The sequence below is a fragment of the Hyla sarda genome, chromosome 8, assembly GCF_029499605.1.
Source record: "Hyla sarda isolate aHylSar1 chromosome 8, aHylSar1.hap1, whole genome shotgun sequence".
NCBI lineage: Eukaryota > Metazoa > Chordata > Amphibia > Anura > Hylidae > Hyla > Hyla sarda.
The window spans coordinates 70,466,998-70,485,019 of record NC_079196.1 but is presented as its reverse complement, the minus strand read 5'-3'; the positions used below and the strand labels follow the sequence as shown (position 1 = coordinate 70,485,019).

Below are 18,022 nucleotides of genomic sequence, written 5' to 3'. Positions count from 1 at the left end.
ATGGCAAAGCAGGCACCAAGGGGTACTGCCCGGGGATACTTGCATTTATTTTTTTAATATTACTACCCAGTTTTACTTGCACTGCTCAAAAAAATTAAGGGAACACAAAGACAACACAATGTAACTCCAAGTCAATCACACTTCTATGAAATCACACTGTCCACTCAGGAAGCGACACTGACAATCATTTTCACATTCCGGAAAGGCGGAAATTATAGGAAATAAGCAAGGCACCCCCAATAAAGGAGTGGTCTGCAGGTGGTGACTACAGAGTACTTCTCCGTTTCTATGCTTCCTGGCTGATGTTTTGGTCACTTTTTAATTCTGGCGGTGCTTTCACTCTAGTGGTAGCATGAGATGGGAGTCTACAACTCACACAAGTGGCTAAGGTAGTGCAGCTCATCCAGGATGTCGCATAAAAATGAGCTGTGGCAAGGTTTGTTGTGTCTGTCGGTGTAGTGTCCAGAGCATGGAGGTGCTACCAGAAGACTGGCCAGTACATCAGGAGATGTTGAGGAGGCCAACAACCCAGCAGCAGGACCGCTACCTCCGCCTTTGTGCAAGGAGGAGCACTGCAAAATGACCCCCACCAGGCCATAAATGTGCATGTGTCCACTCAGATGGTCAGAAACAGACTCCATGAGGGTGGTATGAGGGCCCGACGTCCACAGGTGGGGGTTGCGCTTACAGCCCAACACCGTGCAGGACATTTGGCATTTGCCAGAGAACACCAAGATTGGCAAATTCGCTACTGGCGCCCTGTGCTCTTCATAGATGAAAGCAGGCTCACACTGAGCATATATGACAGACGTTGCAGTTTGGAGACAACGTGAAGAACGTTCTGCTTACAACATACTCCAGCATGACCGGTTTGGCGGTGGTTCAGTAATGGTGTGGGGTGGCATTTCTTTGGGGGGCCGCACAGCCCTCCATGTGCTTGCCAGAGGTAGCTTGACTGCCATTAGGTACTGAGATGAGATCCTCAGACCCCTTGTGAGACCATATGCTGGTGCGGTTGGCCCTGGGTTCTTCTAATGCAAGACAATGCTAGACCTCGTGGCTGGAATGTGTCAGCAGTTCCTGCAAGAGGAAGGCATTGATGCTATGGACTGGCTTGCCCGTTCCCCAGACCTGAATCCGATAGAGCACATCTGGGACATCATGTCTCGCTCCATCCACCAACACCACGTTGCACCACAGACTGTCTAGGAGTTGGCGGATGCTTTAGTCCAGGTCTGGGAGGACATCCCTCAGGAGATCATCTGCCACCTCATCAGGAGTATACCCAGGCATTGTAGGGAAGTCATACGAGCACGTGGAGACCACACACACTACTGAGCCTCATTTTGACTTGTTTTAAGGACATTACATCAAAGTTGGATCAGCCTGTAGTGTGGTTTTCCACTTTGATCTTGAGCGTGACTCCATATCCAGACCTCCATTGGTTTATGAATTTGATTTCCATTGATCATTTTTGTGTGATTTTGTTGTCAGCAAATTCAACTATGTAAAGACGAAAGTATTTCATACGATTAGTTAATTCATTCAGATCTAGGATGTGTTATTTTAGTGTTCCCTTTATTTTTTTGAGCAGTGTATTATGGTGGAATGGCTAAAACTAGCAAGTATTTAAATAAAAATGCAGCTTAACACCAGCATTTCAAAAGAACTTCTTGCATAAAGCCAACTGCAATGCGAATACATTGTGTTTTTACTGTAAAGGTGATATTACTATTTCTGGTGTCTGAAGAATCTGTACTTTCTGCTGCTTTTATTATTTTTACATCAAATGAAGGCACTTTTCAGTTTTACATTGATCTCTTCAGCTTTGTGGCAGTCGAGGTCATGTAATGGTGTAGGCCTTTTCTTCCCTTGAGGCATGATGTCATATGCATCCATCACATGTCCACACTCAGTTAATGTACACCCCTATGTCATGTCATCAATCATATGGCAGGCCTAGGTATTCTCTGTGACCATGCATGCATGCACCATTGTAGCTCAGATGCATGCTCATTGAGCACAAACTCAATATCTGCCCACAACCCCCCCCCCCCCCCCCGCCCCCTCCTAGTGTATGGCATTTGATCAATCATATACAACACATGGGGGGATCTCACATGTTACAGGGCATCAGAGAATGAAGCATCATGGGAAATGATGTTTGCAGTATGTTGCTGAAACTACTATTTTGCCCTCTTCAGGCAAAGCAAGGGTGCTGGTGAAATAAAAATTCACTAAACATTAGCTTCACTACATCCATGAACGATGTCTAGTGAATGTAGAGCTTGGTTACTGTGACCACACATTTGATTGTCCAAATTATAGTCAGAATTCTGACGTATTTGTGTAGTAAATTTTCGTCAGCGTATCTTTGTGGGTTAGAATTGCAGTGGCTTAACATATTTGATATAACATTTCTTTATAATTGTGTGCAAATTATTGACCTATATTTTTGGACCTCTCTTATTTTGCTTTTTTTCTGATGGGAGAAGTGTCTGAAACCTAATGTAGATTATCTTGTTTTGCCTCCTTACACAGGAATGATGTCAGATTTGCTCTGAATTTTTCTAATGTATATGGGGACTGACAGATGTCCCCATGCAGTTTTCCCCCCACAGATTGTCTGTCTTCACCATCTCTTCTTGACCAGCTCACTTTAGTACAGAGAACTATCATCCTATTTTCTTGTAACTTTGTATTTAAACTTTTTTTTTTTTTTTTGTGCAGGTTGGTGCTGGAGCTGGTTTGGGCTTCAATGTGAACATGGCTTTTACTGGAGGCTTAAATCCACCCATGGGTGATGCTGACTACTTGGCTGCTTTCAGGTAATATAAATGTGTTAGAGTTAATATATATGTGCCCTTTGTTAGTCAATGCTATAAATTCTAGAGTTATCTGGTATATTCCGATGTTGAACCTGTGGATCAAGGCTCTGTTTTTGAGTCACAGTGAGTAGCAAAGGACTGAAATCTATTGGGTCGCCTTATGTGGACTCTAACAGCACTACTAATGTGATTTGCAGGTATTAAAATAACGGTTGACAACCCTTGACTGTGTCTCACATCAGTTAGCATGTTATAAGTGCTTGTTGTGTGTTGCTTCATGTGTTTTCTTTTTCTGCTTGTCTTCATATCCATAGCTGAGTGCAATGGACTATTCTTCTTGTCTTATGGCTTGCATATCTTTCCACTTGACACCCATCTGGGTGTAAAAGCCATTGTTTATCTGTGGCATGGTTTGACATACATTTTCCTGTTCAGTGGATAGTTTACAGAATATACACTCAACAAATTCAGTGTATTGTGTGCTCGCTTTTATGTTGATCCATGCTTTATTTTCCAGGTCACAGTATTTTTTGTAAGTTCAGTGTTGTAAAGTGGCATTTTGATCTGAGAGTTGGATACTCATTGAGATGTGTTTTTTTTTATTTATTTATTTTATTTTTTTGTCTTCATGTTCAGAACTGTGGTGCTGCCAATAGCCAAGGAGTTTGCACCAGAGGTTGTTTTGGTGTCAGCAGGGTTCGATGCTGTAGAAGGGCATCCAGCTCCTCTGGGCGGGTACAGAGTTTCAGCCAAATGTAAGTTGGTCATAAAAAGAATGATACTTGTAGCTGCTGTGTGGGTGGGTGGGTGGGTGGGTGGCTGAATTTTTTTTAAAGTATTTTTTTACGTTTTGCTCTTTAACCCCTTTACTCAACAGCCTGTTTTGGCCTCAATGACCAAGGCCTTTTTTTCAAATCTGACATGTGTCTCTTTATGTGGTAATAACTCTGGAATGCTTTTACTTATCAATCCAATTCCGAGATTGTTTTTTCGTGACATATTGTACTTTACATTAGTGGTAAATTTTGATTGATATATTCAGCGTTTTTTGTAAAAAAAATGAAAAATTTGGCGAAAAAAATGAAAAATTTGCATTTTTCTAGACTTTACATTTTATGCTTGTACCATAAATAGTCATATCGCACCAAATTAATGATTAATTTACATCTACAATATGTCTACTTTATGTTCCCATCATTTGATAAACATTATTTGACTTTTTTAGAATGTTAGAGGGTTTATAAGTTTAGCAGCAATTTTCCAGATTTTCAAGAAAATTTCAAAATCTGATTTTTCAGGGACCAGTTCAGTTCTGAAGTGGAATTGAGGGGCCTGAATGTTAGATACCCCCATAAATCACCCCATTTTATAACCTGCACCCCTTAAAGTAGTCAGAATGACATTAAAGAAGTTTATTAACCCTTTCGGTGCTTCACAGAAATGAAAGCAAAGTGGAGGCTGAATTTAAAAATTTCATTTTTTTTGCAGATTTTTCATTTTTATCCATTTTTTTCTGTAACACAATAGGTGTTGACAAAGAAATAAAACTCAAGATTTATTCCCTGAATTCTGACGTTTTTAGAAATATCCCATATGTGGCCGTTTTGCGCCATGTGTCTCTCATGCAGGCTTCAGACATGAAGGAGTGCTATGTGGATTTTGGGGCACCCTTTTAGTTTAGGATATTTTGTTGGCATCATATAAAGTTGCAGAGGCCTTGGGGTGAAAAAATATTTTTGGGAGACAAGTTGACGCTTTTATTGGTACCATTCTGGGACACATGTGACACTTTGAGCGTTTTTTATTTTATTTTTTATGAGGTGATATACATAAAAAAATCTATTCTGCTGTTGTTTTTTATTAAAAGAATTTAGGTCGTTCGTCATGCGGTATAAAAGACATGTTAACTTTACTCTGCAGGTTGATACGGTTACGGCGATACCAAATTTCTATGCTTTTTTTTTATATTTTAGTTCATTTATAGCATAAAAACGATTTTAGTAAAAAAAAATCACGTTTTTAATTCGCCGTATTCTGTGAGCCATAACTTTTTTATTTTTTTACTGACGCAATTGTGTATGGACTCTTTTTTTGCGGGACATGTTGATGTTTTTGGGGGGACTATTTTTGAGTTTGTGTTGGGGTGTAATATATATATATATAATTTATTTGACTATTTTTTTCCAATTTTTTTCATTTTATTTTTCATATTTTTTATTTTAATTTTTTTTCACATTTTTATTTTTTTTTTCACTTTTTTAATTTCTTTTTCACTTTATTTCACATTTAACTTTTTTTGTTTTACTGTTATACACAGAATTCAATGGAGTACACATCTGTACTCCATTGAATTTTGCCTATGTCTGTCAGTACTGACAGGCATTGGAAAGATCAGTCCCTACCTTAGGTAGAGACTGATCACTCATGTTGCCATGGCAACGGAGGCTACTGTCAGTCCTCCGGTTGCCATGGCAACCATCAGCGCTCTGCTTTCACTTTGCAGAGCGCCGATGGTGACAGTTGGAGCTCCCTCCTTCTGTAATCCTAATAGACGCCGCGGTCACAGTGACCGCAGCGTCTACAGGGTTAACTCAGGATCGGAGCTGCGCTCCGATCCTGAGTGCTGCGGGCGGCCTCCCCCAACGGGGCTCCTCTCACCACCGATCGCTTCACTGAATGAAGCGACGGAGGAGAGGGGGAAGGAGGAGACCGCCGCCAGATCCCTGCTTTCGGTTCGTCTGAACTGACGGACCAATAGCAGCGATCGCCGGCCGGGGACCGCTGCGATTGGTCCCTGGCCGGCTTCAGGGAGGTCCTGCTGTGTAGCACAGCAAGTTTCATAAAACTGTCACAGCGCGCGGCGGCGCTGTGACAGTTTATGTCCATCAGGTACATGTACCTGATGTTGCGCGAAGTCACCGCGATTCATCAGGTACATGTACCTGATTTTGCGTAAACGGGTTAAGAAACAGACGTTACTAACAAGGTAAAAAGAACATAAACAGCTTCCATAGGTCCCATAGACCAACTCCACAATAATGACAGGAAGTCAAAGGTATGCATAAACATTCGTCAACAGTAAAGGGCACATCTGAGACCCGACCGGAAAAGGCCCAGCACAGACAGACAACCAAGCACTCACTTAAGCATACTTCCCGGTAACCCCAAGCTCCACATCAGAAAACCCAGGAGTAAACGTGAAGGAGCCAAACTGCTCCTTAACCGCATGCCACATGCAGATACTTATAAAAGTAATTTCCAGGGATGCTATAACATTCCTTCATGTCTGAAAAGGATAAGAAAACCTGATCCTCTCTAAACAAGTGGATCACAAATTTGACTCCATGAGTTCTCCAGAAACCGGCCTCTTGTAACCCATGCAGGTGAGGAAAATTCACATTTCCACACAAGAGTGCCCTAGGAGATACAAGAGGCTGCTGAAATTTGCTTGACCCCATGGACCGCACATTAGCTATAGTTTGAAGAGGGAGAAGAAGAGAAGAGCGAGAGCGATACCTGTAGAGTGAGTTAGTAAGAGCTTCATCTGAACCCATAAGCGCTCCAGCCAAGGCTGTAGCCGAATTTGACAGATCCAGGTCAATCCACCAGGCTCCGTAGACCAGTTTAGAGGCAAGAAAATAGTTATACACATCAGGGGCAGCCAAGCTGCCATGCCGTTTAGGAGCCTGGAGAAGGGCCCGACCAAGTCTGGTAGGCTTTCCCTGCCAATAGATGGATCCCAGAGCACCATACGGTGTATTAAAAGGAGGAATCAGGGGAGCTAAATGAAAAAGGTAAGGGAATTTAGTAAGGTAAATCATTTTGACTATATTGCTCCTGCCAGCTAAGGATAGAGGGAGTGAGGACCAGGCCTTCAACCGCTCCGCAGTGGAGCATAAGATCGGTTCCAAATTCAGGAGAAAATAATCTGTCAGGGACGCAGTGACATCCACTCCTAGGTATCTAAAATGAGAGACTACCTGTACACCCGTTGGAAGAGAGGAGGGAAGGGGGACCCCAGGTGAGAGCGCCATTAGAGAGGACTTGGCACAGTCGACCCGTAAGACCGAAATCGAACCAAACCGGTCACATAGGTCGATTAGAGACAGGAGAGACCACATAAAGGGAAACCTTCTCAAATGCACCCATGACTTCCCACAAATACGGCCACAGCACCGACTAAAAGGCCTTACAGACATCCAGACTAACTTCCACTCCATTAGGAAAACCCTCCCCTACCGCTGCAATTTTGAGTTGCAGGCGCTTAACATTCACATCAGTAGCTCTACCCGGCATAAACCCAGATTGGTCAGGATGAATTATGGAGGAGATGACACCACGTAGGCGAGTAGCCAGTACTCTAGCCAAGATCTTAATGTCAACATTTTAAAAGGGAGATATGTCTATAAGAATCAGGCAACAACGGGTCCTTTCCAGGCTTGGGGAGTAACACAATGAACACCTCGCTCATTGAGTGAGGAAGAGAATCCCCAACAGCCATCGAGTGAAAAATTGTAGGATAGGAGCCAGCCTCTCCCCATTCATCCTATGCCAATCACCAATCGTCTTATCTAGACCCAGGATTTTCACATGAGAAAGTTCACTAATGGCCTGCTCCACGCCTAAGCCTGCGCACGACTCAGCATGGGAAGGGATAGCTCACTTAAAAACAAAATTTCCCGTTGACAGGACTTAAGTGGCAGAATACAAGGAGGAGTAAAAGTCCCTGAAGACTGAGTTAATCAACTGGGGTTCAGACACTACAGAACCATCCACGCCGCTAATACATGGGATAGAGGCAGCAGGGCGGCTAGCTCTCGCCAAGTAGGCAAACAACTTTCCATTCTTGTCCCCAAACTCAAATAGGGCAGCTTCCTTGTCTGCTAACCGCAACTGAACCCTATCCTTATGGAAAACTAAAAGAGACCTCTGAGCCTTGGCCCATGCCGTCTCACCATCAGGAGAAGGATCCCCAATATAAGCCGCCTCCTAAGAACTCACTTCCTTTAGCAACTTGCTCTCCATAGCCAACCTAACTCTCCTCTGACCCGCTATAAAAGCACCCCTCACTGTGGCCTTGTACGCACCTCATTGAACTAAAGGGTCAGGATAAGCATTATGCTCCCAGTATTCAGCATGGACAACCCCTAAAGCCTCCGTAACAGCCTCGGCCTGCAGCCAGCCAGGGTGCATGCGCCAAACACGGGAAGGGGGACTAGGACCTAGGTTAAGGACTACAAGTATAGGAGAGTGGTCTGAGATCCCCCTAGTGGTGTAGGAAACATCTCTTACCGCCTGTAGTTGGTCCATCGGATGCCAGAGCAATATCAATGCGAGAAAAGGACCTATGGGCCGCAGAGTAAAAGGAAAAAGAAGATGCAGTGCGGTACTTCCACCTCCAGAGGTACAGTCAGGCCCAACGCCATTTGCCAGGTATTAAAAGAGGAGGAGCGAGGTTCAACATCAGTGGTGTGGTCGAGCAGAGGATCAGGAGCCAAATCATTATTATTAAAATCATCTATGAAAAGGACAGGGTCAGAGGAAAAAGACAACAGTTTTAGTAATCATCTCCGACACAGAGACCTGAAAAGGCGGAGGTACATTAACGGAGACAAGAACAAAGGAGAAAGAACCCGGAGAACAATGTAATATCACAAACCTCCCAAAGTGGTCACATGCTACCTGGGAAACAATCAATGGCAAGGACTTAGTAATTAAAATAGAGACCCCTCTAGCATAATTAGAAAAGGAGGCATGATAGCCCTGTGGTATCCAAACCCTCTTCAGGGCAAGAACTTTCTGTCCCGTGACTGGAGTTTCCTGTAAACATATGATGTGAGGAGAGTGACTCTTCACAAAATCCAGACATAAGGCCCTCTTGAACTTTGAGTTAAGCCCCCGAACATTCCAGCTAATAACTTTTAGGGTCCCCATCACTAAAGACATCCAGAAACAAAAGCAGGACTGACCAAAGGAGGATCAGGTAAAGGAAGGAGAGAGCACCGAGATCACACACACTACACGCAATCAACATAAAAACAGATGGGGCAGAAACACAAAACACATAAACAGATGAAACAAAGCATAAGCAAAACATTCCCCCAAATTCCCTGTCTAACACTAAACGGAACATAGTAAAACATCTACGTCCTAACACAGTGCAGACCTATACCCTAAATACAACTACTGCGGAGCATCAGAAGTATGCCAAGTAAACTTAAAACACTACTAATACCAGAACCCTACTGCCACAAACGCTAGAATGGCCAGCAACTACGGTATACTACCCGGAGAAACACTAGGGAGAGCCGGAACCTAGGGAGACCCTGAGAGGAAAGACCTGACTCCCTAACCACTAACTATGGGATATAGTGGGAGGACAGTCATGAGCAAAAGAGTCCAGGACAGTTCAATCCGGAGGTCTAACGGGGGGCAGCATCAATCCAATGAAGAGCCTCTGTCGGGGAGGTGAAGAGCTTAGTAGAGGCTCCATCCACCACTCTCAGGCGAGCAGGATATAGCATTGCATATCTGTATCCCTTGGCACGCAATTTCGACCGGACTTCAGTGAACTGCACTCGCTGCTGTAATTCCACAGAAAAATCAGGGTAAAAAAAAAACTCTGCTCCTATCACAAATTACCTCACTTGAGTCGGACTGCACACAGAACAGCATCCCTGTCCTTGAAGAGTAGAAGTTTGGCCAGGAAGGGACGAGGAGGACCCCCCGGAGGAGCAGGCCTAGCTGGGACCCTTTTGGATCCATTCAATGGAGAATTAAGGAGAAAAGGTGTCCACTGGAAGAATCTCCTTAAGCCTAAGCCATGTTTCGAGGAATAACACAGGGTCATTCCCTTCCACCTTTTCAGGTTCTCCATATAATCCATTCGGCTCAGAACTCCCGTCATCTGGCGCTGTAGTGAATCAACTCTGTCAGGCAAAGGATGGAGAGTATCTTCCACTGCAGAGACCCTATGCTCCACCTCCTCAGTGCGCTCACGTATCTTCTGGATCTCATGTCGCAGAATAACAAATTCCTGCCGCAGTTCATCCACTTAAGTCACCATTACTGATTGATAGGAAGTAAAGGCAGTCCAAAGTTCAGAGAACCGATGGTCCATAGCAGTCGTATAGGGGGACGGGATAGGAGGTCAAAAGCTTCCTCCTTTGTTTATTTTCCTCCCCAACAAGGATTAGGAAGGAAAAACCGGGAAACACCAGGTACTCAGCTAGTGTGTATGTATGTGTGTGTGTGTATATATATATATATATATATATAATATAATTATAATGTGTGTGTATATGTATATTTGTGTGTGTGTTTGGGGCTTCTTCCATGAATTATGATCTTCAGTTCTTCTTTCCATAGATTTTCAATAAGAGATAAGTCAGGGGATTTTATTTCTTTGAAACAATTTGAGAGTTTCCTTGATTGTGTGTTTGGGATCATTTTCTTGCTGAAATGTCCACCAGCATTTCTTCTACAGCAATACAGCAGGGGGCTCAACATACAATAAAAATAGGTACTACCTTGTGCTCAAAAGGCTCATAAACAAAAACCAGAGAAAAGTGGACTCACACCCATAAAGCACTGAATACTAATAAACTCCTGGTCCTATATTGAAAAATTACAAATACTATCAAATATATGAATGTGCTAAGCAAACTCTTCTATTATATCTGTATCTCTTTCTGTACATTTGCATTGCATGTTTCTATTTGTATCTGAGGACCCTTGTTACTTATAATGGGGTCTTTCGGGTACCTCTGAGATGGCTGTCATTTTAACAAGAATGTTAGTTCTTCGTGCAAGGCATTGACTTCTTTACATTTCTTCCCAAGGTTTTGGCTATCTGACAAAGCAGCTTATGGAGTTGGCTGGAGGTCGTGTCATCCTTGCATTGGAGGGAGGCCATGATCTGACGGCGATCTGTGATGCCTCTGAAGCTTGCTTGTCTGCTTTGCTTGGTAATGAGGTAAGAGAGATTGAAATACTGACTCTGCCTGTATGGTTCTATATACTGTTAAATATACAGCTAAATAATGTTCTAATTATTTATCCTTTGTTTCCACAGCCAGTGTCTTATTGTGCACCTTTCAGAAATGTTTCTTAAACTGTTATTAATGAATTCTCTATTAAAATTAGTAAAGGCAGGAGCATCGCAATGACAGAGTATAGATCATCATAGATGACCGATAATGACCCTAAATATATTCAAAGTTTACCTGAGGCTAAGTTTCCACTTGTTTTTTTTCTGGCAGTTTTTGGATATCTGCCACTGCAGTTTTTGAGCCAAAGCCAGAAGTGTATTCAAAAGGAATAGGACATATAAAGGAAGGACTTATACTTCTCCTCCCTTATGGATCCACTTCTGACTTTAGCTCAAAAACTGCCAGAAAAAAACCCAAGTGGAAACTTATCATTTCATGTTCATCAGCCAGTGTTGTCTATTAAATCAAGACTTAAAGAGTACCTGTCATCAACTAAACTTTCCCTGATCCCCCTCCCCATCTGTCCCTTACTCTAACTATGCCTATCCCTGTGTTTATTGAGGTTTAAAACGCTGTGGAAATACCTTTTTTTTATCCCTCTTCATTAGCTCAGGAGCACTGTCTTTCTGAGGGGTGGAAGGAGGCGGGTCCCGGCAGGCATGATGTCACATGAAGCCTGGCCGAGACTCTGCTTCTGCCAGTCTTCCTGTGTGCTGCTCTCCCTCTGCAGCAGTGTTTCCCAACCAGGGTACCTCCAGCTGTTGCAAAACTAAGCCAACAGCTGTCCGGGCATGCTGGGAGTTGTAGTTTTGCAACAGCTGGAGGCACCCTGGTTGGGAAACACTGCTCTGCAGTGTGCATACAGACTAAGTACAGGGGAGGGATGGCAGCCTCTGTCTCTCTCTCTCTCTCTCTCCTGTGTCTCTCTGCACTAAAAAGTCAATGCTGAGAACCATGGGCGGTGGGAGCAATTACAGAGGCAGTAATTACCATATTTTTCGTCCTATAGGACGCACCGACGTATAAGACGCACCCAATTTTTAGGGGCAAAATCTAAAAAAATAAAGATTTTGAACCCAATAGTGGTCTTCAATCTGCGGACCTCCAGATGTTGCAAAACAACTCCCAGCATGCTCGGACAGCCGTTGGCTGTCCGGGCATGCTGGCAGTTGTAGTTTTGCAACATCTGGAGGTCCGCAGATTGAAGACCACTGCATAGGAGGTAATACTCACGTGTCCCCGCCGCTCCGGACCAGTCACCGCTGCCCTGGATGTCGCTCCATCGCTGTCGCCGTGTCCCCGTCGCTCCGGAACGTCTCTGCTGCCGGCTGGGTATCTTTGCTCTCCGTTGCCGCCATCACGTCGTTACGCACGCCGACGCACGTACGCGATGACGAGGAAGGAGAGCGCCGGCCATACAGGGGATCCCTGAACGGAGAAGACACCGAGGAGGCAGGTAAGGTCCCCCCCGGTGTCCTGTAAGCACTAACCCGGCTATTCAGTCGGGCTGTTCGGGACCACCGCGGTGAGATCGCGGCGGTCCCGAACAGCCAGACTAAACAGCCGGGTTAGTGTCACTTTCCCTTCAGACGCGGCGGTCAGCTTTGATCGCCGCGTCTGAAGGGTTAATACAGGGCATCACCGCGATCGGTGATGTCCTGTATTAGCCGCGGGTCCCGGCCGTTGATGGCCGCAGGGGCCGCCGCGATAGGGGTGTATTCGCCGTATAAGACGCACCGACTTTTTCCCCCCAGTTTTGGGGAAGAAAAAGTGCTTCTTATACGGCGAAAAATACGGTAAGATGAATGTCAGGGGGGGGGGGGGGGGGGCACAGAGCAGGGAGTGCAGTGAGATAATACAATGTATAAAATAATGTGTGGTGAGGGGCAGGGAGAACACAGAGCAGGGGGAGTATAAAATGAAAAAACTGGTATAAATATTAATATTTTTTAATGAAGATATATTACAATATGTCTTCATTAATGATTATGAACAACATAGTAAAAGTTTTTGTTGATGACAGGTACTCTTTAACTCTTGCACAGCCACCTGGTTCCACAGGATGTCTGTAGCAGCTTACAGTACACCTGTAGTTATTGCTAAATATAACCGGACCGCTAAATTATAACCCAGTCTGACCATGGAGAGATTGAGCTCTTTGTTTGTATAAGAAAACATATTTATTGTAATCTTCTTGACATCATGGCAGACAGTACATAAAACAAGAAATCTTTATGTAAAGACAGTCCTTAGCATAAGTAAATAATGTAGAAGGGTTATGTAGGCATGTCCATAAATCTTGTCTCATCAGCTGGGATTTCTTCCTAAGTACTTCATCCAGCATGGTGGATCCATCTTGAAATGTCCTTTTAAGATGGCCGCCTCTGTTAGTTTCCTCTAGCTGTCATCCTCCTTGTGCTGGAGGGCTGTACAGGACTTCCTGGAGACCTTCCTCCGTTCCTCCATGACCATCCTGACTTTCTCTGGAGCAACTTATGCTCAAATAATGTGCATGTCCATCATGATTGAAGGTGTGTCCTTTATAAATGTGGGCATGTTTATCCTTATTGATCATGTGTCTACTATCCATAAATATACAAATATGGTTTTATCAAAAGTATATATCTCCTTCTATTGGGTTAGCTGAACATATATTTAACTTGTGGGTGTATACATTATGTCATGGCTATATTGTTATCTGATTGGATACTGCTAGCTCTACAAATATGGTACTTCTCTGAAGTCTCAACGTGACTATTCCGCTGCTACATATATACTGAAATAGTATATAGTGTGTCACGTTGTCTATCTATAGACATGATAGACATGATATCCTATGACAACTGGTGAGCACGTGGCAACCTTAGTAATTATGTGATATTGAAAAATGACATATTTTTATCAGCTATAGGAGATATATCCGGTGCTGACTTTTCCTATTCCATCCTGCCCGGGCTGCAAAAAAAGAGAAAACAAACTCACTTACCTTCCTACATTCCTCCTGAGCTCTGCAACAGCTGATCCGTCGGCAGGGCTGTCTACTACCTACTTCCCTTAGGCTGAAGCGTCATGTGACGTGCCGGGCTTTCACCGGCCACAGCGATGTCCCGCATCGGCCAGTGATATGCTGAAGTGCCGTGTGACGTACTGGCCTAAGGGAAGTAGGAAGTAGATAGCGGAGCTCCGGGGGAACGTAGTAAGGCAAGTGAAAGTTTTTTGTTTTTTTTGCAGTGGGGAATAGGCAAAGTCAGCACTGGACATCTCCTTTAAGGTCAGTTGAGATGACTTTTTTTTTTTTCTTCTTAAAAAAAACAAAAAAAAACAGCATGCTTCAGTGAATCACGCAACTACACACAGTTATATTGTCTACAAATGGAAAATATTCTCCTATGGAGTATTTATATCTAATACACCCTGAGCGGTGCACTATAGTCCATTTTGGGATTTGTTTGGACTCCATAAATAATTACCCCCATAATTAATGTGTAGTCTTTGTATAATTATGCTTTATATCTTATATAGACTTGACTAAATGTATTCTCCACCAGTGTCAAGAGTCAGTGTCCTGATCATCGGTCGACAGGCAAGTCACGGCATCCAACTCCTCTTTCTGACTTGCCTATTCACTGATCAGCTGACTCTTTTGGCACTAGTGGAGAATGCACTTAGTCAAGTCTGGAAAAGGTTTTGGAACTTTGTAATCTTAAATCAAGTGATCAAAAGCATTATTCTAGTGAAGACTACACATGGAGGTTTTTGAGCTGAGATTAAGGAGCTGAGGAACTCCATATCAGTCCATCTCTCCTTTCCTCACCCATGTATTGCTCACATGCATTACTCTCAATCATGAACTACCCTAAATCATCTCACTCCATGGTACAGCACAGAAGTCGACACTTGAAGTCACTTAATCATCTGTTCTCCCTCTTTTTATTTTAAAGATGCTGGGGACATTGGGGGAGATTTATCAAAACCTGTGCAAAGGAAAAGTTGCCCAGTTACTCATAGCAACCAATCAGATTGCTTCTTTTGTTTTGCAGAGGTCTTGTTAAAAATGAAAGAAGCGAGCTGATTGGTTGCTATGGGCAACTGGTCAACTTTTCCTTGCAAATGTTTTGATAAATCTCCCCTATTGCTCCTAATCCTGGCCCACCTTCCACTAATATTTGTTCAGTTCTACCTGCCTCTCGCAGAACCTCTTCTAACTTGGTTAAGATTTGCTGCCTCCTGTAAAGCCTTCCAATGCTCTTCCCATATGGAATCCGCTATCAATACTGCCTTACGATGGTATTTTACCCCAGACAGATTAGCCTTCGCAAATGTTGGCAAAGCTGTGACTCCACGGGCACCCTATATCACATACTATGGACTTGTCCTCTTATTAAATGTTTTTGGTCTGATTGTGCAAGCCTTCTAAGAGGACTATTGGGTATCAATAAACCATGATCCCCGCAAATCGGTTTTATTATTCTTATCTCTATCGCAAATTCCTAGACACAACAGGGAGATTTACTGCATTATATTTATTCATGCAAAGCTAGCCTTGGTGAGTCACTGGAAGTCGCCTGTTGTCCCTTCCACTGATTCATTAATAGCCAAAGTTAATACCTCCTATTCTTTTGAAAAATTATAGCTTAGGGTTCTAACAGGTTTAAAGCTTTCGAAAGAAGATGGCACTGTTGGAAATACTCTGCACACTGTATTGACATATAATTATCGAACAATACTAACTCATAGCTAGACAAGTAAAAGATACCTTACCTCTACTGTGTGACAACCATATTTCATTGTTTATCCGTTCACCCATAATCTTCCTAGCTCTTACTTCTGCATATAATACCTCCTCATTGAGTACAGGTTTATTTCTTTATTTTACAGTCCCAATGCTGGTAGACCTTAATGAACGAGATAACTCGCTCTAATTTCTTTTAAATATGTTCCGTATCACTGTATGTTGCTGTTCTGGTATGGTTAATCACTGCCTTCATCGAACTATAGCTAATCGCTTCCTGATTGCTTGTGCAGTTGTTGCATCACATGATGCCTTTGTTTTCTTGTAATAAATGAAAAATGTAATAAAAAATATTTATAAAAAAAAATGTCTGCCTCCCTTCTCCTGTCCCTATTGTTTCATTTAATTGTACTCTCCTAAAGTCTCGATCTGTGTGCACCAAACTCACCCAGATTCATGACTTATTTATCACTGATTCTCTTAACCTGCTGGCTCTTACCAAAACATGACTACAACCTACAACACTGCTTCCCCCCGCTGCTCTAACTTACTGTGACCTTCACTTTTCCCATGCCCCCATATCAGACACCAGGCATGGTGGAGGAGTTGGGGTGCTTCTCTCTCCACAATGCAGTTTTCAGGTCATCCCTTTATTTCCCTCGTTTGAGGTCCACACCCTGAGACTCTTCCGCCCATTTTCTCTTAAAGTGGCGGTCATCTATCGACCTCCTGGTTCTCCTCAAATGTTTCTTTACCATTTCGCTACCTGGCTCCCTCACTTCCTTTCCTCAGAAACATCTACACTCATAATGGGTGATTTTAATATCCCTATTGATACCTCAATCTCCTCATCTGCCACTCGGCTTCTATCTCACCCTTTCACAGCTTACTGACTCTCCTACATAGAATGATGGGAATACACTGGACTTGAACGTCTCTAGACTTGTCTTTAAATTGACTAATTCTCCTTCTGAGCTCTTTGACCACAACCTTCTCTCCATCTCTATCAAAAACTCTTATCCTCTTCCGGTTACTCCATTTTCGTACACTTACAGAAACCTATGTGCTATAAACACAAATCAACTTACTTAAAGACACTCTGCAAAATATTCAATGTCCCCAATTTCCTCCCTCTCCTAAGAACCCATTTTCTCAGGCAGTGCTCTAAGTGTGCTGAGTGTCTCTGGAGGAAAACTAAGACTTCATCAGACTATCTGCACTATAAATTCATGCTAAAATCCTATAAGTTCTGACTTAATTCCTGGCCACATTTCCTCTTCATCACTCTCTGTTTTTGAGCCTGTAACGGAGAATGAAGTTTCCAGGCTCCTCTCCTCCTCTCGCCTAACTATCTCCTCACACCTCCTACAGTCTTTCTCCCCTGCTATCACCTGTCACCTAACTATAAAATTTTTACCTCTCCCTCTCTCCTGGTATTTTTCCCTCCTCCTTTAAACATTCTATCATAACCCCGTTACTGACAAAACAATCTCTGGACCCGTCTTGTGTAGCCAACTATCGACTTGCTTCTAATCTCCCCTTTATCTCCAAACTCCTGAACGCTTGATCTATTCCCGCCTAACTTGCTATCTCTCTGAGAACTCTCTCCTTGACCCCATACAGTCTAGTTTCTGCTCCCTACACTCCACAGAAACAGCCCTAACCAAAGTCACGAATGATCTTCTGACAGCCAAATCTAATGGCAGTTTCTCTCGATTGATTCTCTTGAACCTCTCTGTGGCTTTTGACCAACTCCTCCTTAGTAGTCTCTGTTCCTTTGGACTTAGGGACTCTGCTCTATCCTGGTTTTCCTCCTATCTTTCTGGCCGCTCCTTCAGTGTCTCATTTTCTGGCTCTACTTCTTCTCCTCTTCCCCTTGCTGTTGGGGTCCCCCAGGGATCAGTCCTAGGTCCCCTACTCCTTTTTTTTTTTTTTCTCTCTACATATCCCCCATTGGAAAAACAATCAGTAGATTTGGTTTCCAGTGCCACCTTTATGCTGATGACGCCCAACTCTATACCTCTTCCTTCCACATCACCCCTGCACTACTACAAAATACCAGTGACTGTCTCTCTGCTGTCTCAAACATCATGTCCTCCTTATATCTGAAACTAAATCTTTCTAAAGAAGAACTTCTTTTTTTTTTTCCCCCCAATTGATGTACCTAAACCTGACATTTCCATCTCTGTATGTGTAAAAGGATAGTAGAGGAAGAGTTAATACCTGAAATGCGTCAGTGGATGTCAAAATAAAAGATATTTTATTTTAATATATCTGTCTTCCGGAGAAGCCTTAGCCTATAAGTTTTTTTTTTTGTTTTTTTTCTATTATCCTTTTACACTATCATTCATGGACGGACCTTAGCCCTCATCCACTACCCCACGGCTTCGCAAAATCTATGTGAATCTGCAGATCATCTCTAACCACTACTTTGGGTTATATGCGCATTTACCTTGTGCTCCAGGTGAGCA

The 18,022-nt window shown here is 43.2% G+C and overlaps 1 protein-coding gene across 8 annotated transcripts in view; it reads left to right on the top strand.

Moving 5' to 3' along the window:
• HDAC4 (histone deacetylase 4) overlaps positions 1–18,022 on the top strand; it is a 224,581-nt gene that overhangs the window by 190,476 nt on the left and 16,083 nt on the right. For all 8 annotated transcript variants that reach the window (XM_056537011.1, XM_056537015.1, XM_056537012.1 and 5 more), the window contains 3 exons: positions 2,731–2,828; positions 3,465–3,583; positions 10,670–10,803. In XM_056537011.1, coding sequence (XP_056392986.1) covers positions 2,731–2,828; positions 3,465–3,583; positions 10,670–10,803 — 351 coding nt within the window. The remainder of the gene's footprint in view (positions 1–2,730; positions 2,829–3,464; positions 3,584–10,669; positions 10,804–18,022) is intronic.